The 21,728-nt window shown below is 39.9% G+C and overlaps 1 protein-coding gene across 1 annotated transcript in view; it reads left to right on the forward strand.

Moving 5' to 3' along the window:
• The first annotated feature begins 851 nt into the window (after window positions 1-851).
• The window catches only part of arhgef15b (Rho guanine nucleotide exchange factor 15b), a 38,568-nt gene continuing 17,691 nt past the window's right edge, over window positions 852-21,728 (forward strand). The window contains exons 1-7 of the mRNA XM_037683487.1: window positions 852-1,210; window positions 9,749-10,195; window positions 15,651-16,448; window positions 16,525-16,567; window positions 16,675-16,715; window positions 19,164-19,414; window positions 19,544-19,704. Coding sequence (XP_037539415.1) covers window positions 9,838-10,195; window positions 15,651-16,448; window positions 16,525-16,567; window positions 16,675-16,715; window positions 19,164-19,414; window positions 19,544-19,704 — 1,652 coding nt within the window. The 5' untranslated portion in view covers window positions 852-1,210; window positions 9,749-9,837. The remainder of the gene's footprint in view (window positions 1,211-9,748; window positions 10,196-15,650; window positions 16,449-16,524; window positions 16,568-16,674; window positions 16,716-19,163; window positions 19,415-19,543; window positions 19,705-21,728) is intronic.

The raw sequence follows: 21,728 nt of genomic DNA on the forward strand, positions 1-21,728 counted from the left end.
CATCCATCCATCCATCCATCCATCCATCCATCCATCCATCCATCCATTATCTTTTACCTGCTTCCTCCTTTATCATTTTCTAATTCAGGGGTCTGCAACCTTTACAATCAAGAGCCATTTGTACACCTTCGTTCATGTCATTAAACGTGTCTAGAGCTGTAACAACCTATTACAACTGTGGTTATCAACTGGTGGGGCCTGTGAGCCACTTTAGGTTTGCTGGAAGGGGCTTTTGTTGTCAATAGGGGTGACATTATAAAGCAAAAAAAGAAAAAAAATCTAATGATTTTTATCATTTATTAAAGTAAAAGACCAGATTCTTGTAAAGAAGGGAGGAAAAAATCAGTTTTTCCAATTTTTTTTAATTAAAAATATCTTAAACTATGCAGACAGTTGTTCACATAAACAAATAAAGCATCAAGTACTCCTTGTACTCGCTCCAGTGTTCACATATTTACAAAAGAAACGACAGGAAAACTGTATGAACTAACCTTTTTTGTTGTTTGCATAATCAATTAAATTTAGTTTTATGTCACTTATGTCAGTTTTGGTCAAAGCTTGAATGTGCTGCTGAAGAGAGGGACCAAAGAGCCACATGTGGCTCCAGAGCCGCAGATTGCAGACCCCTGTATCTAATTTCTGGGAAAATTCTCTTAATTAGGCATATATCTTGTGCATTTACAATAAAAAGTTGGGATATTAGCAGTATTTAGAAAAGCATATCGTTGCCTTCGTGTAATTTTTATCGGTGGTTTTAAGTTGAAAAATATATCCGGTTCGCCAGTTGCGTTTCCGTTTCGTCTTATTTTGAAAAGCCACTCACCGGAAGCTGTGATCTCGTATATGTTGGCGGAGCGGAGTTCAGGGGGAGACGCGGCCGCTCTCCTCCCTCCTGCTTCACCTCGTCACCAACGCTGTATGGAACAAAGACGAGACAACGATGAGGGGGTGATGGGTGCTCAGACAACAAGCCTGTCGGAGAAACAACGATGAACTGAACCGAGTTTCTTTTACTGGACTTTGTTTCAAACGGCCATTTTTTTTTTTTTACTTTTACAGACAGTCGTTAAATCCGGCGTCCCGGACCGGTTCTTTTACACCCCAAGGCTCTTTATTTTTTTTACTTAACAAGAAACTACATGTTGTTGGACCTAAAAGAGTAGAGCCGAAAAACAGAAGAGAAACACTTAAACATGCTTTAATAAAGCTGGTGAGTTTTTTTTTACCTTTTAATTTATAAATTTGAACGAAATGAGTAAATTTGTAGCTTAGCGGGCGCAGTTTGGTGACGCGGTGGAAGGGTACACCTGTTCTCTCTCTCTCTTTCAGGGAAAAACTACTGAAATATGAAAAATCTTGTAAGATGCGTTGCTGTACTCTGTGGAAACAGTTTATTTCTGTTTGAGGATTTGTTTTATGTTCAGACACGTTTTTAAATCGACGTTTTTCCATCTAAAACAACCAAAAACGCTATTATTATTATTATTTTAATCTTTGATTTTCATCTTTTTGTGTTCCATAAACCTTTTTGGAATTAGTGTTTTAAAGCTTTCAACTATCCTCCCCTTAAATAAATCTGTTTGACACCCCACATTGTAATTTCCTCCACAATAAACTTCATATATTTATTTATATCTGGTAATCCCTTCTATTAGACTGTCCAGATTTTCCCAGTATTCCCACCCGCTGTTGTGTGTTTTTCCTTCCTGACACATTTTTCCACCTTCCACTCTCATCACATATTTATCTGGTTCCTGTGAGGCAGAGAGGGGCACTCAAACCCCCCCAACCCCCATCCATTATATATCCACACACCAGCCTCCAGAGCAGATGCTGTAACCCACATGTTCACTAAAGGAATTGTGTTAAAGGGTGTCCTCCTTTTAAAGCACTCAGGTATTGTTCTTGAGCTGGTTGCGGGGGGGTCAGTGGGCCAACAACGCAGTGAGCCACTGCGTTGTTGGCCCACTGACCCAGACGGAGTCCAGAACACAGATCAACTGAAGGAGAAGCTATTGGAGTAACCGGGTCAATAAGGCGGAGAGAAACAAAAGGAGCTATATTTATTGTCAAATGTGGCGTTTTGTGCTTGAAGTGCACGAAGTGTGATGTCCGACTGGGTCTGAGCTCTGTGAGCGAACACACCCTCCAGTTTGAGGTTTATATGTCACCAAGTGTTGTGTTAATGACCAGAGGGTCACCTGGGAAGATCTACCTGCTCTCACACACAGAGCTGTGTCACGGTGGTCCGTCGTGTCCGAGAGTCATTTTTAAATCTGAAAATATCTCTAAACGTTTCTTGGGATTGCAGTAAATCATCGCTCTGTTGTAATAACTGTTCTGTTTTCTGGATCTGGAGACTTTTTTTTTAATTTTCTGTCTGAGTTGTGAAACTCTTTTTTTTTTTTTTTTACTTGCAGTAAGCACATCCCATCCAAACTGGTCTGACGAGCCGGAGCACCTTTTTCTTTTTCTCAGCTACCGGCTGCAGCTTATTGACATTAGCTTTTGAAGTCGAGCACCTCGTGTGTTTTAATTTCATGGCTGGGATCATTTTCATCACGTGTCGGTCTGTGTTAGTTCAGACTTTTGTGTTAGGAATTCATGTGGGTTCAAAGTTCGCGCAGGAAAAAAAAAAAAAAAAGGATGTTTTTTGACATTTCAGTGTTTTGCTGCTTTGAAAAATGACGGATTCAGAGCAAGAGCGAGTAAAAGTCAAAGAGTTAATGAGTTTGTTTTTGCTCGGCGAACGTCTACGTGTTCAAAACCCGACGTCTGAACAGAGAAACCATGATCTGTAAACTTTTAGGAGGATCGTAAAGATCGTAAATGTTCAAACAGATTTGCTGTCGCGTTATAACTCTTTAGAAACACGTTTATGGATTTAGATGTGATTATTTTTCTCTTTTCTTCTTTCGGCTGCTCCCTGCGTTCCAGGTCGCCACAGCGAACCAAGTCGCATGAAGATCTGGTCTTTATTTTTACGCCGGATGTCCTTCCTGATGCAACCACAGACACCGAGCTACCACAGCCCTCTGTGTGGAGCAGGGAGCTGCTATAGGGAGCCCGTAGGAGCAGATGGTGGGGGTTAAGGGCCTTGCTCAAGGGCCCAGAGTGGGGCAAATGAGGGTGGGGGCAGCTGTGGGTGCTTCACCTATCTCATTCACGTTTTTGATGTTGTCAGTACCGGGAGTTGAACCGGCGATCTTCCGATCACCGGCCCACCTTCTCTAACCTCTGCACCACCACTCCCCATCAAATTTAGATTTGATTCGTTTGCCTGTTTTTTTATTTTTTTTATTGGCTAAATTTCTAATAATTTACAAATGATCGATCACTTCTTTGCTTGTTTAATCTTCTTCAACTAGAAAAGGTTTTATCAAGTTGCTCTAATCTTTTAGTTTTGTTTTTCAACTTTCTTTATTATTATTTTTTTTTAATAAAACACTAACGCAGTCTTTAACTAAATATGGAAGAAGAAAACAAAGTATGGGAAAATCATCAACGTGTCCAGACTCTTATTAACTATTTCACTTTAAAAATGTTTACCTATTTAACATGTTTCATCATCTTTAACTTTTATTTTGTCGTGTTTAATATTTAAATCTATTTAAACCACCACTCCATTTTAACGGTTTAAGTAGATTTTTTATAAATCTTTATTGCTATTGTTTATTAAATTAATAAAGAGAAAAGCTAAACATCTTAAACCGTAACAGCGTTCCCGGTGATTGGGAATCTGAAAAAAGCTGGGAAATGATTTTCATATTTTTCAGGCAGAAAATACTCGGGTAACTTGAACTCGGATCTACAGTACCGGTAGTCCCTCGTTTATCGTGGGGGTTATGTTCCAGACCCCCAGCAATAAGTGAAAAACCGCAAAGTATTGACGTTATATTTATTTGAGTATTGATATATCTTTTAAAGTCTTTATAAACCCTTCCCACGCTCTTTCATTGTTCTAAACTGTTAAACCTACGTCATTTTAACAACATGCATATATTTACTGTACAGTAGCTACTGCAAAATTTTAGATGGGTACTAACCAGCCTTGGTCCGGTTCTGGTCCGGTTCTGATGGTCTCTCTGCAGCCCTTGAGCACCAAGACGCTTTTAGAGAGAGACAGACCTTTGGATAGCCAGCACAAAACCACACAATGGTCTCAATCGAGTCCAAATAATCCAGAGGGATCCTAATGAAAAAAGTCCCGTTGAGCTCCGGAGAAAACACCGGACCTCGAAGTAACGCCTCCACGCTCAAGAGGCCTCATGGGGCAGCGCTCAGATCGACCAATAAGGCTGGAAGTAGTTCTGGTTCAGTTCTGATCGGCTCGCTGCATCCACTGGGCGCCGAAGTCAATATAACGACTGAACTTTTTAGTCAGATCAGATCAAAACTTTCCCTCCGTTTCGGCAGAAAGCAGCGGCTGGAAGCACTGTTGGCTTCTGGGTAGTGTAGTTCTTTTGGACTGGTGATACAGTATAGGCTTATTGAAAGAAAACTACAAAATGGCGACGCCTCTCCCAAGTATTTTATTTCATTAACTTTTTATCCTGCACCGTCCCAAACACGTGAGTAATGTTAAAGTTGACAGTCATTGAAAAACCGTGAAAGAGCGAATCCACGAAAGTCGAACCGCAAAGTAGCGAGGGACTGTTGCTGAATAAAAGATGATCTGAGATTTTAACGTGTTCTTGAATTAATGCTGTATTCTAGTATCATTGAGTCCATGTTCTGGTTCTACTGTGTCCTTATTGACTGGTGGATTTTTAATTTATGATACAATATTATATATTGTAATTAATTATTAGGATTTTTATTTGTAGCACCTTTAATAACTCAAAACATTCAAGTCACTCACTGCTGCAGTAAATCCTCTGCTTACCGCCTAACACGCTCAGCTCTGAGCGTTTCATGTGACTGAAAATATCTCCTGGAATTTCAGGATTTACTCTGGAAAATCTGGGAATTTTTGTTTTCATGAAATGTTTGGAACCATGAAATAAGCCAAACAAAAAAGCCGTTATTTTAAGAGACTAATCAAGTGTCGGACTCTTGTCTTTCTGATTAAAAAAAATAATAATTTTGTGGTCGACCCCCTTTTTAGGATTCTCACAAATAACTTGGCCGGCCGACACTTCGAAGCACCGTGAGCTGAAAATAAAATGTTAGTTATTTTCTGTGCAATGAAAAGTTCAGACGAGCTGAGACAAAATTTCAGTTGATTATCCAATTATCTTCAGCTCCAGCATGAATCAACAAGTCAGTCAAGCTGTTCGGTAAATTATCATAAAGTTGTTTCATTTTGAATTATTGCAGTCACCCGACTTTAGTTCTCGTGATCCGTTTCTGTCGAGGCTTCAGAAAAGTTTTATTGTCTGAATGTTTATGAATCATTCACTCTACTGTGACCCATTTTTCTTCCGTACGTTTTTCAGCATCTTTCTCGTTTTCACAATTTTTGTGCTATTTCAACAAATCATAAATCAAAAGGTTCAGCTCTTTCAGGACAATCCTGCTATGACTTTAGCTCTTTGAAATATTTAGCCTTTTCTGCCATTTTTTTCTCATAGAAAATGAATTGAGCTCATTTTACATCCTTCGTATCTTTAGATCTGTTTACAACCTTTTACTGCTTCTTACACATTTTGTTCTGGTTCAGCTTCTTTCAGCTTCCTTCTGCAACTTTAAAGTTTTTTTCAGCTCATTTCAGCAGTTTTGTTCTTCTTTCTGCTAACTACAACATTTGTGTGCTTTTTAATTTCTTCCTGCTAATTTCAGCTTAAGCTCCTTTCAGCTTATGTCTGCAATTTTCAGCTTTTTCTGCTATTTCAGCTACTATTGAGCTCGTTTTATGCTCATTTTAGCTTTTTCAGCTATTTCCACATTTTTGCACTCATTTAAACTTTTTTCAGCTTAATTCAACAAAAAATGTGCTTTCTCCACTTCCTTTTGGTAATTTAAGCTTCTTTCTGCTTTTTTAGCTACTTTTCAGCCATCTTTTAGCTAATATCAGCTTTTTCAGATAATATCCACTTCTTTGTGCTCATTTCTGCTTTTTTCAACAAACTTGCTCTTTTTGCTTTCTTCTGCTAATTTAAGCTTGTTCTACCTTTTCAACTATTTTTTTTTGCATTTTTAGCTAATTTCAGCTGTTTTGATAATTTCTGTTACTTTCAGCCTCATTAACTTCTTTCATCTAAGTTCAGCTTGTTATGCTCCTTTCAACATTTTTCCGTTATTTCTGCTAATATTTAGCTGTTTCATGCTAAATTCAGCTTTTTCAGCTAATTCCATATATTTTTAGCTAATTTCAGCTCTTTCCACTTCCTTCTGGTAGTTTAAGCTTCTATATGCCTTTTCAGTTACGTTCCAGCTATTTTTTGCTCATTTCAGCTTTATTTAGCTAGTTTCCTCATTTCTGTGCTCATTTCTGTAAGTTTAAACCCAAGTAAACGCGTTCTTTCTGCTGTCCTGCTAATTTAAGCTTGTTCTTCCGTTTCAGCTGCATTTCAGCATGTTTTTTTAGCTAATTTCAGCTGTTCTTCTGCAATAAACATTCACACTGCATTTTCGCAGGAAATGCAATTTATCTACAGTTTGAATAACGATTTCATCTTCCAGGCCTCTTCAGGATTCGACATTACTTTCTAATTTTAATTTAATCCAAGCTGTAATTCCTTTTTCATGGTGACCTGTGTGTGTAATCCTGAAGGCACGAAGTCACGTGACAAATTAATTCACTGCGGCGTCTCAGAAAATGCAGTTTATTCTGCGTGACTCGTAGGATGACGAGCCTGGTTCAGCTGTCGCACATCGAACGAACACGTGCTGAGGAGAATCTGCAGCACGGAGTTCAACCCAAACGCTCAGATTTCACTTTGTTTGCATCGTGTTTCTAATCTAGACTGGGACCCTCTGTGTGTGTGTGAAAGAGTAAAGTGAGATTTGTTTAGTCTAAGTGATGTAATGATGAAATATTAGTTGGAAGCACATTTGCTGTATTCACGTCGAGCGCGCCTGAAGGAAGAGGAAAGATGAGCACATCTTTGTCTCAAACAGCACAAAGAGTGTGACCGTCAATACACACTCCTGTTGAAACGGTTAACTGTTTACACACCAGCGACTAACGCTCGCTGCTCAGATAAATACACTTTAAAACAACAGTTCAGACCTTTTGAAGCGATGACATGGCTCTTTGAGGAACCTTTAGTTTGGAGGAATAGACTTTTAATTCTGACCTGACATGCGAGCTAACAGCTAGCACGAGATCTATTTCTGAAAAGAAACCCGACTTTACTTTCAATTCTTTACCAAGTTTTCAACATGAGGCTTAAAAGAGAGATGTGCATTGACCAAAATTCCCAAGTATTTGTAAGAATCAACAAACTCAATAGGAACACCATTTGTAGACAAGACAGAAGGAAGGACTGCTGGTACCGACTTCCTGTTTGAAAACAACATCTCTTTGGTTTTATCGGCATTTAGCACCAGTTTGAGACAGAACAAATCTGGCTGGATGATGTTGAATAGACTGTAAAAGCTGGAAAACCTTAACAACTGTTTTAGCTCGACAATAAACACTGTCGTCTGCATAGAAATGTAAGGCTGTGTAAGGAATGATCCGACCTGCAGTATTTTTTGAAGAGGGTGGGACTTAAGACTGAGCCTTGTGGTACACCATTATAGAGCTTATGACTTAAGAAGTCAGACATTGGTATCTCAGACCATACTATCGGCTGGTTTTCTAATTACCTTTCAGATCGAAGGCAATGTGTTCAACATAATGATACTTCTTCCAGCTATTTAACTGAATGGTGTTGGTCTCGTTTGTCTCTGTGTCCCTGAGATGGACTTGGCACAGGGTGATCCCAGCTTCTTGCGCAATGACTGCTAGACATGGGTACAGCACCCTGTGTCCCAGAAGAGAAATGTGGGGAAAGAAAATGGATGGATGGACAGTTTAAAGCAAAAACAGCCCCCCCAAAAACATAATCTTGTTTTTTTATTAGTAAGTTTTGTCGACACACAATTGATTGAAACTGAGAGAACGAACAATCAGCTGAATGAAAAGAGAGAGGCTAACGAACATTAGCTTCAGCTAACATGTCCTCGTGAAACTGTAAGAGACGAGTTTGTTAAAAACTTTTTAGCTGATTACTTGAAAAATTATTCCACTGTTAAAAATACTTACAATGCAATTTGGTATGATTTTTATACGTATGTGAAGCACTTTTATTTTACTAAAACTGTTTCTTTACTCTCGCATAAAATACTCCCGAGAATCTTTATTTTCAAAAACATCGAACGTATTTTGTATAAAATAAATGCAGAATGCAGATCATGTGTTTTTTAACATCCATGATACAACAAGACAATGATGATGATGATGATGAGGTGATGAGAGGTACTTGCATCGTAAAGCATGGAATTCTGAAAAATTAAAAAAATTAGTTCAAGTATCTTTTATCTTTTTTATCCCCGAGGGGCAATTAGTTTCACAGTCAGTAGATGTGTACATATACACACACATGCACATACACACACATACACATATACATACGCATACATATATACACAAGACATTAAAGTAACAGTGTTTAAATTAGTGTTCATTGAGAAACCTGATCGCTACGAGGATGAATGAGTTTTTCAATCTGTTTGTTTTACATCTGGGCTGCAGAAACCTGCGTCCAGATGGAAGCAACCTGAACTCACCATGGAGTGGATGATCAGGATCTGCCAGAATCTGCCTGGTCTTATTCACTGACCTCACCTTGTGTAGGTCAGTGAGGTTTCGTAGGTCTATGCCAGCAGTTTTGCTGCACATCCTGACAATCCCCGAGAGTTTGCTCCTGTTCTTACATGTCAAAAGTCCAAACCAACAGATGAAGGTAAAGGTTAAAATAGACTCAATAAAACATTCTCATAAAAGTTGAATCAACATTAAAACCACAAAGCTTTAGAAAAAAAATACATCCTTTGGTGGGCCTTTTTACAAAGTGAGTTCACATGGAGGTTAAAGGTCAGTTCATCATCAAGAACAGTTCCTAGGTATTTATATTGTTGCACCATCTCCACAGCTTCACCGTTAATGACCACGGGAGCTGCAATTGAAGATTTTTTTCTGAAATCAATGACCATCTCCTTTGTCTTCGAAACATTTAGCTTTAAAAAGGAAGACTCACACCATTCAAAAATTAAAAAAGGGAATTGGGGAGAAATTACCGGTAAACCGATTTGACAAAGCCCTAATTGCACGATTATTCCTGCAGAAAGATTATGGAAGTGCTGGGAGTGCTAAAACTAGCTGCTGCTACTGTTTTCTTTGGTGTGATGCTGCTGACACGGCTGGTGAAAATAGTAAATGAATGACTGACATCATACGGTTCAGCTATGTGCCACTAAAGAAGCAAGACAAAGTTGTAGAAAGAAGCCAAGGAACTCTACAGAACAAGAATTTGTCGTCTGCTGCCAGTGATCTTTATCTTTAGTGACGTAAAAACTGTACAGATCTACCTAATCCAGCCGATTTGGTAGGATCTTTTGTCCAACGTGTGGAAACATATGCTCATTGGAAGGAGTGGACCCCGGAGTTTATTTTCCTCCTTCTAGAAGCAGATTTATAGCTCAGAGCTCAAAGTCTGACTCAGGATTAGTGTTGCAAAATGCTTACAGTGTATTTCCTTGTTGTGAAAGGTTGTTTCAGATCCAAACTGGTTTAAGCTTCTCTTTCTTTTCTCACTAGGTGACAACGACAACCTCAAACTGATGCTTTCCCTTCAAAGCCTTGGGAAATTTAAAGATCACTAGAGTAGACAACACCCTCCAGCTCCAATGTCTAAGCAGGAACAACACACGTCGCTCGCCAAACCAGAGGTCAGACTGCGACCTGAGGTCCTCTCTCGACCATCGGTGCAAAATCTCTTCCTTTCTCCTGCTGACGGAGAGCGTTCAGAACCTTCTGAAGGAAAGGCCAAAGGCGCCCTGAACAAGACCAGTGGTTATTCAGAGCTCCCGACTGGTATCAAAAAGCCACCTGCAGTGAGGCCCAAACCGGCCTGCATCAACTCTCAGCTTCAGATTAAGGCAGAGCAAGCGCCGCCACTGCCCAAGAAGAGGAGCTGCGTCGTGAGCAAACCGAGGGTGGAGGGAGCAGAGCCCAAAGGTACAAGCGCAGAAGGAGGACGATCAGGTACTGCAGTCTTTTGCTGTAACTTAATCTAACCCAGGATGGTGAAAGAAAAATGTTAGACAGTATTTTGGTTATTCATTATCAGGAATGGGCATTTTATTAGACAAATACACATTTAAATTTGTCTGTAATCTTTAGTTTTTTGTCTTTGAATATTCGAAAAGCAACAGCAATGATGACATTTCATTCGACCTTTTATACAGGTTAGTCGCATTGAGTCACTAGGACTCATTTACAAGAGAGAGCTGTTTTAAACAAAGAACACAGATGAGGTACAGACAACAACAGACACTCCTATAAAAGGCTACATTACTGATGTAGATTGAGAAGATGGTGGGTCCTAAGATTGAGCCTTGTGGTACACCGTTGTTAACAGTTAAGATAACTGGAAGAAGTACCATTATGTTGAACATACTGCCTCCGATCTGAGAGATAGTGAACCAACCAATGGTGTGATCTGAGAAACCAATTTCTGAGAGTTTATGACACAAGATGTTATGATCCACAGTGTCAAAAGCTTCAGACAGGTCTAAGTAAAGTGCATCACAATAATCCTTAATGTCCAGTGCTTCAATAACATAATTAAAAACCTTAAACAAAGCAGTGCTGTGTTGTTTCCTGAAACCAGATTGATGGGGAGGTAAGATGTTAAAAGAATCAAAATGCTACTAATAATGAATGCTTGTAATAATGCTTGTTTGTTGCATCTTTAGTCTAAGAAAGTTGATATTTTAGAAATCTTTAGCCGGTAATACCACACCATACTGTGGTGTAATTTAATCAAAGTTTAATTAATTCAACCTTTATTTAGACAGGTTAATCCCACTGAGCGTCGGGGACTCGTTTACAAGAGAGACCTGATTTTTTAACAAAGAGTGATGACAACAGTAACAACAACAATAGACAGTCACAAAAGAGGTATACAAATTTTAATTTCTTTTTTTTTTTTTTTTTTTTACAAATCAAAAACAAAATTGCAACCAAAAGGAAAGGAAAAGTAGCGAGGAAAAAAAAAAACAGCTAGATTATAAGGCGGTGTAAAGAACTAAAAACAGGAACATGTCTGCATTGGTTTTTGCCATGAACTTAACAGAGATTTAAAGTCACTTAGAGACGTCATGGTCGAGAGCTTCAGATCTTTATGTAAGATATTCCAGGAAACAGGAGCGGAGTAGGAGAAGGCCCTTTTGCCTAGTTCAGTTCTCACTGAGGGAACACTGCAGGTAATAATGTCCTGAAAGCGCACGCTGTAGCTGCACTCACACAGAGACATGTAGGAGGAGATGTATGAAGGCAAAAGACCAAGAAGTGATTTAAAGATGCAAACTGCCCAACTCTGGAAGATGTCAGTTAATATTACTTTCATTTTCAGATCTTTTTTTTTTTTTCGGATTGAAAATCACATCTTTAACAGGAACTTACATCAGAGTTTCTTTCGTTTCTGTTTTATTAAAGAAGTTCAGTTTTTAATCGCCATATGTGATTAAAAAGATTCAACATGTCTGCTGGATTCCTTAGATAGAGAACTTTACCAACTGGCTTTTCTATGTATGTGAATGTTCCTGCAAAGTGCCCTGAGACAACTTTGTTGTGATTTGGCGCTATATAAATCAATTGAATTGAATTGAATTGAAAAACTCCCCTGGATGGGTTTCACACAAAACTGCAATTTATCAAATAACCCAAAGCAAAATATTATGTTTTACATTTTCACCTGCAGTCAAAAACACCACATTCTGTCAGCGATGCACGGATCAGGTAACGTTTTGTTCTCAGGCTTGTTTCTCGTGTGATTTTCAGTTCCTGTATCTTCTTACAGTCACGACATGCAGTTTACTCCCACTTTCACAAACACAACTCTGAGTGTGTTTTAAGCCAAAATATAAGAAGGTATGGTTATAACTCTGGGGGGGAAATAATTTAACATTGCTAAACATTTAGTCATTTATTGCAAATTCTGCTAAATCTGTAACAGCCTTTAAATCTAAGTTTGAGAGGCCATTAGTTGTTTTAAACTCTAAAACGCACAACGGACCGAAGGAAATCTTCAACGGGTGCAGTCAGCTTTTCTTATCAAATAACAAACAGCTCAGTCAGCTGATCACCTATGTGTGGGTGTGTGTTTTGTATTTGTTACCTTGTGAGGCCCATTTTTCCAACACATGCTACGTTGTGAGGACCAACTGCTTCTTATGGAGCCCAAAGCCCAGCCCCCATAAGAAGAAGTGTCGTCAATGGGTTAGGTTTAGGGTAAGAAGGTAATAAGGGTCAGGGTTGGGCTGTAGAAATGAATGAAAAATGAATGGAAGTCAATGCAAAGGCCCCATAAAGATAGGAAGACAAACTTATGTGTGTGTGTGTGTGTGTTCAATAGAGTAAAAATGCTGGTAGGAGCCAGCTCGACTAGCTAATTTTCAAAGGAGGAGCTGTTTTCTTGTTGCTGGAAATAATAAAACACTTCCCAGACACCACTTTATGAGACCCATTAGATAAAGAGTTTATTGTGACTTCATTGTCGAACTCTTAATCTGACTCACGAGTCAAATAAAATTAGCATAAAACTGTAGTTTTCCCAGCTGAATTTGAGTTCCTGTTTTTGTAAATTCCTGATTCAAACTTTGAAACGTTGTAATTATTGGATTTTTGAGTGCCCCAGTCGAACTGGTCGAGCTGGCAGTCAGCTGGTTCCAACTAATTATTGTAGTTTAGTTTAGGTAGACATCTGGAAGTGTCAGAAATGGAGATGTTGAGGTTCTCCTTAGGAGTGACAAGGATGGATAAGAGTAGGAATGAGATCATCAGAGGTACAGCACAGGTTGAACAACTGGGAGATAAAAGTTAGAGAGGCCAGACTGAGATGGTTTGGACATGTCCAGAGGAGGGACAGTGGGTATACTGGTAGAAGATGTTAGAAATGAGGAGATATATGGATGGAGTTAGAGAGGACATGGAGGTATTTGGTGTGAGGACAGAGGACACAGAGGACAGAGTGACATGGAGGAAGTGACTCATCATGGCAGCCCCTAAGAAAAAGCAGATTGAGCAGTTCCCTGCTCCTCTGTTGAAATGTGGGTTTTCCCACCCAGGTTTGTCATGAACTGCTGTCCCAGGTGAAGGAATTTACGGTAAGTCTTTCAGGGTCTCGTTCACAAGGCGGGGGGAATAGTAAATGGACAAGCTTGTGTTTCCAGTGACGCAGGTGCTTTTTGCACTGGTGTGGAAAGAGCTGAGCCTGAAGCCGTCGGTCTTCATTCCAGTCCTTTCTTACTCACAGCTGATAACCACTCTGTGTTATCAGCTGTGAGCGAGCAGCACGATGAGATCATGAAGACGGGAGACCTCCCCCGAACGACGCTTTGACTCAGAGCTCATCTTCTGCTTGTCTGCTTCAGACGGAGCCGGTTTAGTCGTCTGGTGAGGATGCTGTTCAGGAGGTTTCAGATGTCTTCAGAGTTTGGAAAAACATTCACTAACTAAAAAAATAAAATAAAAATAATAAATTAAATTTGTATGCATCTTTTATGATTGTCCATTGTTGTCATCACTCTTTGTTAAAAATTCAGGTCTCTCTTGTAAATGATTCCCCGAGGCTCAGTGGGATTAACCTGTATAAATAAAGGTTGAATGAATAAAAAAATTTAAAAAAAACTAACCAACAAACAGCTCAGTCCAGAATGTAGAGCCGAGAAGAACATAAAAAATACATTGAAGAAATTGCATTTCCTGTGAAAATGCAGTGTGAATGCTTACTGCTGAAGAACTTGCTGAAATGAGCTAAAACCATGCTGAAATGTAGCTGAAATGGAAGAACAGGCCTAAATTAGCAGAAAAGAGCAGAAAGAACACATATTTGCTGAATTAGGTTTAAATAACCAGAAATGGGCACAAATATTAGGAAATTAGCTAAAAAATAACAATTAAAAAAGCTGAAATTGGCAACAAAAAAAAAAACCTATGAAAAGTAGCTGAAAAGTCAGAAAGATGCTTAAACTACCAGAAGGAAGTGAAAGGAGCTGAAATGAAATTTTTAAAAATGTGGAATTAACTGAAAATGCTAAATTTAGCACAAAAACAGTTGAATAGTAGCTGAAATTGCAGAAAAAATCTGAAACTAGCAGGAAAAAACCTGAAAGGAGCATAAAAAGCTGAAATTAGTGGGAATAAATTAATAATTGAAAGTTGCAGAAATTACCACAAAAAACTTAAAATTTATCTGAAAACAGCCGAAATTAAAAAACAGCTGAAAAGTAGCTGAAAAGGCAAAAAAAAACCTTCAATTACCAGAAGCAAGTGGAGAGAGCACAGTTTACCTGAATTAGGCCGAACAGATAAATAGTAGCTGAAATAGCAGAAAAATCTGAAACTAGCAGAAATAAGCTGAAAGGAACATAAGCCAAAATTAGCAGAGAAGTTTGGATGAAAGTAGCAGAAATTACCACGAAAAACTTGAATTTTATCTGAAACAGCTGAAATTAGCAAAAAAAAAGCTAAAAAGGTAGTTGAAAAGGTAGAACAAGCTTAAATTAACAGAAGAAATAAGAAAGAACACATACTTGCTGAAAGAAACTGAAATTAGCACAAAAAGGTGGAAATTATCTACAAAAGCTGAACTTAAAAAACAGCTGAAAAGTAGCTGAAAAGGCAAAAAGAAACTTCAATTACCAGAAGCAAGTGGAGAGAGCACAATTTACCTGAATTGGGCTGAAAAAAATTGAAATGAGTGCAAAAAACGTGGATTTAGCTGAAAAGCTAAAATTAGCATAAAACAGCTAAATAGTAGTTGAAATACAGTAGTAGAAAAAAACTGAAACTTGCAGAAATAGGCTGAAAGGAGCATAGCAAGCGGAAATTAGCAGAAAACAATTAGAAGAAGCACAAAAATGGTGTGCCGGTTGTTGGCAGAAAGGAGAACAAAACAGCTGAAATTAGCTGAAAATAGCTGAAAAAATGTTTAAATTTGCACAAGGAAGGTGAAAGAAGCTGAAGTAGAACAAAATGTGAAAGGAGCAGTAAAAGACTGTAAACAAATCTAAAGATTTTGAAGGATGGAAAATAAGTTGCACCAATACCAAAAGTCACAGCAGGATTGTCCTGAAAGAGCTGAACGTTTTATTATTTGTTGAAATTGCACAAAAATTGTGGAACAAGAAAGATGATGGAAAGCGTACAGAACAAAAATGGATCCCAATAGATTGAATGCTTCATAAATATTCACACAACTGTCATTTCTTGAAGGAATGCATGTCGCCCGCCACGTTACATGCCTTACTTTAAAAAACAAGTGCTGTGCCGTTATCATTGTATGTGTGCTAAATGACTCTCAGCTACTACCACACCAATTTTAGCTGTATATCTGAGATGTGCAAATAATTCTTTCCCCTAAAGCATAAGTAAGAACTACAACACGTCGTCTTCCTTCTTCTTGTGTGAACGTTTGTTTCTCTGTGTGTTGCAGAGCCTGATGGGAGGGAGGTGGACGCGCAGGTGTCAGGCGGCAGCGAAACGGAGTCCGAGCACGGCCAAGACGCGCCCGCTGCTTTTTGCTCCGAACAGAGCTGCAGCTGCTTGTGCCACCTCCAGCAACCCGGCATGATGCTGATATGGGTGCCCGTGGAGGTGGAAACGGTTGAGAAAACCAGTAACTGTTTTAAAAGACTGACGCCGAAGGACGTGAAAAACCGTAAGAAGGACGAGGAGGAGGATCAGGGAGGGAAAGAGGACAGCAGGGCGAAAGAGGAGGCAGACGGCTCTGTTAAAGAGAAACAGGCGACGAAGCAGAACAAATCGGTTTTCCAGGAGCGTTTGGAGGGGCTGCTTGCAGCGCACCACAGGGCGTCAGAGGCAGGCTGTCATGCCACCAGTAACCACGGCCCGCCTTCTCCTGTTCCTCTAAAACCTACTCCGTCGCCACCGCCCGTCCACGAGCCTCTCTCGCAGGACGAAGAGGAGAATATCTACGAGACCAATCTCCCATACGCCGAACATTATTTTAAAAAGACTCTTCTAGTGAACGACATGCTGAAGTTCTCTGAAAGCAATAGCCGAAAACTGGCTTGTGAGTCCGAGCCTCACAGCAGCGCATCCAAGCCCATTATTGTGGAGACCAGCCCGAGCCTGGGCGACGCTCCGCCCGCCCGTCTGCCGAAGACTCCCAAGATGTTGGGCACTCCACCCCCGAGCAGACCCCCTCCACTACCCCCAGTTCCATCGAAGAAAGACGTCAGGAGGCACAGCAACGTTTCCTCAAACTCAGGTTTGTGCTTGGCCAACTGAGCTTGAGGTTTGAAAGTTTGTGTCCTTCATGAAACATCACCTACTTTTTTTTATAGGAGAGGAGAATGGAAGGAATGAAGATGGAGATGACATAGATACGTGAGTCCTTTCTCTAATTCCTGTTTTTCTCTAATTTCCTTTATTCCGTATTGTATTGACATACCTTCACTTCTCAGTCACACTTCCTGTTTCATGCCTTCCATCAGGAGGACGTTTTCGTTCAAACTGGAGACCCACCTTCAGAACGGTAAATCAGACCAGTTCATGTATCGTACAGTAGATTTATTTATGCTCTTTCTTATATTTAGACTGTAATCACTTATGAGAAGATCTCAGTTACCTCCTTTATGTGCACGTAGACCGTGAAGTGCTAAAAAACTTGTACACTGTACATTAAAGGGATAGCTTAGATCTTCTGAAGTGGGTATCAGTGTAAAAGTTTTGAACAATTAACATCTTACCTGTTGTAGATAACTCTTCAGTTTGGAGTAGAGCTGGGTGATATCTCGATATTTTACAAATATCGAGATTTTTTTTTTTGCGATACAAGTTGAAACTGTATCAATATAAACAATAGTTTTATACTTGAAAATCCGCCTGCTGTCTTCTTTCTCCCATGCGGCCCCCTCCGTCACCCTCCTTGAAAACAAACACAAGGCACCTCAGCTGCGCACTCTCCCAGCTTTAGGAGGTGGTCGGGAGACGTTTAGCACAACAAATAAACATGGGAGATCTATGAAGAGCAGCTTAGCTGCTGTTGAACACAAAGAAAAACAATGGCTGTTCTTTCGGAGATGGTTTGGATTTAAATTGTCAGACGAGGGGCAGAAAAATTATTTCTGTAGACAATGCCAAAGAAAATTCCCGATTAAAGGTCGGAACTGGAAATCTTTTTCACCATTTAAAACAGCGCTATAAGTGGAGTATGATGCGTGTGTGAAGCTGCAGCTCCCACAGATTTCAGCCTCCTTCCCTGAAACAAACCACGGCTCAGAACTCATGTAGCCGTGCTGTGCCTTATGAGAGGAACGGAGAGGTGTTGCGACATTAATAAAGCTGCAGCTTATATCGCTAAAGACACGGTCCTTAGCGGCTAACAAGACGGCTAACGCTTTAGCCGTCTTGTTCCACAGCTACTGTGTCTTTAGCGATATAAGCTGCAGCTTTATTAATGTCGCGGTGCCACCTCTCACTGTTCCTCTCATAAGACACAGCACGGCTACATGAGTTCTGAACCGTGGTTTGTTTCAGGGAAGGAGGCTGAAATCTGTCGGAGCTGCAGTTGCAGTTCACACATGCTTACTAACGTCGTGATGGCAGCATATGTAAATAAACGTCTAAAATATAAACTATTAATATATGTAAATTGTTTATTTTTTAGACATTTATTTTGTACAGTTACAGTTGTTTACTACAGTAGATGTGCCTGTGTGACAACTGGGACAAAGCTTTGACTCAGAAATATATTATTGTTATTTATGGAAAGAAAAAATATTGCGATATATATTGTATATCATGATTTATCTTAAAATATTGAGATATTCATTTTGGTCCATATCGCCCAGCTCTAGTTTGGAGAAACTGTTTAGTTCTGACCCGACAGACGAGCTAGCAGCTAGTCCAAGTGGGACCAGGTCAGAGTTGATTGCCGCGATCTTAAAACACCAATCTCAAAAATTAATATTATCCAACAATGTTCAGTCAGGGCATCTGGACGGTTTCTTTTTTTTTTTTGGTGCTGAGACGTTTCGTCCTTCATCCACTGGACTTCTTCAATTGGAGGAGCCACCAAACAGAACAGATCTTTTCCACTGTGGAGTATTCTGTTGGTGTTGGTTTGTTTGGTAGCTCCCTAGACTGAAGAAGTCCGTTGGATGACGAACGAAACGTCTCAGTGCAAAACAAAAGAAATCATCCGGATGACCTGACTGAACATTGTTGGATTTTATACCTGGATTATTGAGCATGAACTTTTGTTGATAGTATTATGTGCAAAAGCTATTTTATAAACCCGTTTACTGTAATCCAGTGGTTCCCAACCCTGGTCCTTGAGGAACACCACCCTGCATGTTTTAGTTGTTTCTCTGCTCCAACACGCCTGATTCAGTGATTTAATTACTTCCTGTTAGTCACCCATTCATTCAAATCAGGTGTGTTAAAGCAGGGAAACAATTAAAACCTACAGGATGGTGTTCCTCAAGGCCCAGAGTTGGGAACCACTGCGTAGTCAGTTTTGGCGTTTCAGTTTTTGTGTAAGAAATATATTTCTGCAGGAAGGCTGCACCAGAAGTGCTACAGCCATCTGCTACCACCACTGTGCGGTTTTGCAAATGATCAGATAACTCCCTGTAATGTGGAATTTTCAGTGATATAATATTTATAAAAGTGTTTTCAAAAAACACTAAGAATTTTTTTTTAGACTCAAGTTGTTTAAAGACGACAGTCACCTAGTTTGCTCCGTTACTTCACTGATCTGATCCCATCTGGATTAAAATCTGTTTCTCCAAACTAAACTTATAAAAAAAAACCTATCTACAACAGGTAAGATATTAACCATTCTTTTTCTCAGAACCTCACTTCCAAAAATCCGATGCTTGATATTTCTAAGAGGGATTAAAGTCATTTTCTGGCGCAGTTTCTGCAGGATACACGCTAAAGTTTTCTCAAACGATTCCACTTTTCCCTTCAACCTCAGAGCCTCTGTACCAGATGTACCGCAAAACCGTCATCACGAAGGAGATCCGTCGGCAGACCGTCAATCGCAACATCAGTAAAACGAGCTACGACTATCCCGTGGACTGGATGTCCAATCGCAACAGAAAAGGCTCTGACGCTTCAGGTTTTAACGAAGAGGCCAACAGCAGCACTTTGTGGCAGGAGCTCCCTGAAGTACGGGACAGTGGAATGCTGGAGCAGCTCTCTACTAAAGAGCTGAAGTACCAGGAGGTGAGGAGCAGGAGGTTAATATGAAGGAGGAGGAAAACTCAATTTTAAAGTCTTGGTCCTGGTTTTTACTTCTAATTCTTTTCATTTTATGTGTATAACCTGCAACACTGATCATCTTCTGCCCTGTAGAGCATGTTCGAGGTTTTGACCTCGGAGGCCTCTTACCTGCGATCGCTCCGCATTCTCACCGAACACTTCCTGGACAACCGGGAGCTGAACGACACGCTGGTCATCAGAGACAAGAAAACTCTCTTCTCCAACATCCTGAGGGTTCGGGAGGTCAGCGAGAGGTGAGGCGTCGCACCGGGAAGGCCGAATGGAGACGTATTGTCTCATTCAGTTCAGCTTCTTTATTTCATAAAGGGACAATGCATCTTAATCAACATGAATACATCACATAAATATGCCAGATTTAGCCAAAGAGGCTAATTTTCATCTGTAGTCCCCTGGCAGGTTGATGTAAGAGATTTAAAAAATACAATTAACATTCATAACTATAACCTATAAGTTATAGCAAATTTAAATATAGCTAAAAGTAGTGTAATTTACAGTAAACATTTATATAAAGAAATAAAAACAAGTCGCGACCATAAAAGGGGAAACGGGAAGGAAAAAGTAACAAGTAAAAAGTTGATTTAAGAATTATTTAAAACATGAGTACAATTTTGATCATCTAGTAACCATTGCTTACTATTGCGTACTATTTCTTAGATCCGATGGTAGTTTATTCCAAGAATTTGAAGCCCAAACAGAAAATGACGACTGATCAAAGGAACTTTTTCTAAATGGTATTTTAGTCTCCCCTACTAACTGCTCTTTGGTTGTAAACGTAATTGGACGAAGTCTTTCAGCGGTGGTGGAGCCAAACCATGAAGGACTTTATGTACAAGTATGGCATCTGAATACATGATCATGTTTTCCCAACTCAAAAAGTCATACTTATGTAATATTTTACAATGATGATAAGAATTAGATTTTTTGTCCCAAGTCTTCAGAGTCTGCTTATAGAGTCTTTGTATTGGTTGTAGTGTGGCTCGACTCGCCTGAGACCAACTCGTCATGCAATAATTTATATGAGAAAGAATCATAGCATTTAAATATAGTCTCACTGATGTGCAAGTGTTTAAGCCAGTGTCTCAGAGTTTTGACTGTAAAAGTCTAGTTGGTGGAAAATGTATCAATTTGCTGCCGCGGTCTCAGAAATCCTGAGTGTTTGCAAACAGCGAGCCGTGCCGCCATGTTTTACGCCACCAATGTTCAAGGATCGTTGCCTATTTTCATGGGCTTGCAAAACTTTATCCTAGGCCATGCACATTATTTCTTTGCTCGCCTCCGCCCTAATTGTACCCCCTTTTAGCAGGGGCCTCCACATTTATGGTTAAATCCACTGGAAAACGGTCCAGATGACATGATTTAACATTTTTTATTATCTACCTGATGGTTGAGCTTACAAACCTTTTTTTTTTAACCATTTTGACTAGGGATGCACCGATCCACTTTTTCCACTTCCGATACCGATGCCCGAGGATTAGTATCGGCCGATACTGATACAGAAAAACAGTGCTGAATTCCGTTCAACAAGCTCAGCGCGCTCTTTAGGGTGAAATCTCTGGAGATGCTTGATTAAGTTGGTAGTGTTATAACTGGAAGTTTTAGTGACACCCCCTGGAACCGTCGCTGTGCACGTATTGCACGTATTGCACGTAGCTGTCGAATGTGTTGGCTGAGGTAGTGTGAAATAGTTCCAGATGGCTGATCCTTTCGCTCGCTCCATTTTGAAAACGATCTGTGCGGTGAGTTCACTAGCGCGTGACGTCACTCAGAGCACAAAGCATAGAATTAGAGTGAATAGATCTGCCCAGTTGTGGATTGGTCACATTGTCACCGATACCCGATCCAGAAGTTTTTTTTTCCAATATCGGGACCGATACCGATATTGGTATCGGATCGGCGCATCTCTAATTTTGGCCTTGATGTCCTCAGGCTGTTTCTGTGAGTAGCAAGTTGGCCATCTGGCCTAAAACATTTGATTGTTGTACATGATTGATTGTTTTGGACGGATGTGTCCTGTTTGCACGTGTTAAAAACCTGCTTCTGAGATTTCAACAAGAGGGTGGCTTGAAACAGCAGTGAAGGCTACCTGTGGGACAGATCTGGTTGGCAGGCCACAGACTAACGAAGTCCTCTGGATGGGAGACGAAACGTTTCTCACTTAAAGAAACTGGTCCAGATGACACGATTTAACCTTTTTTGTTGGACAACTGGAAAATGCTTTTAAATCGATGATAAGCAGATTCAGACCAGATTTCTTAGT

The sequence above is a fragment of the Nematolebias whitei genome, chromosome 1 (assembly GCF_014905685.2).
Source record: "Nematolebias whitei isolate Nwh7 chromosome 1, NemWhi1, whole genome shotgun sequence".
NCBI lineage: Eukaryota > Metazoa > Chordata > Actinopteri > Cyprinodontiformes > Rivulidae > Nematolebias > Nematolebias whitei.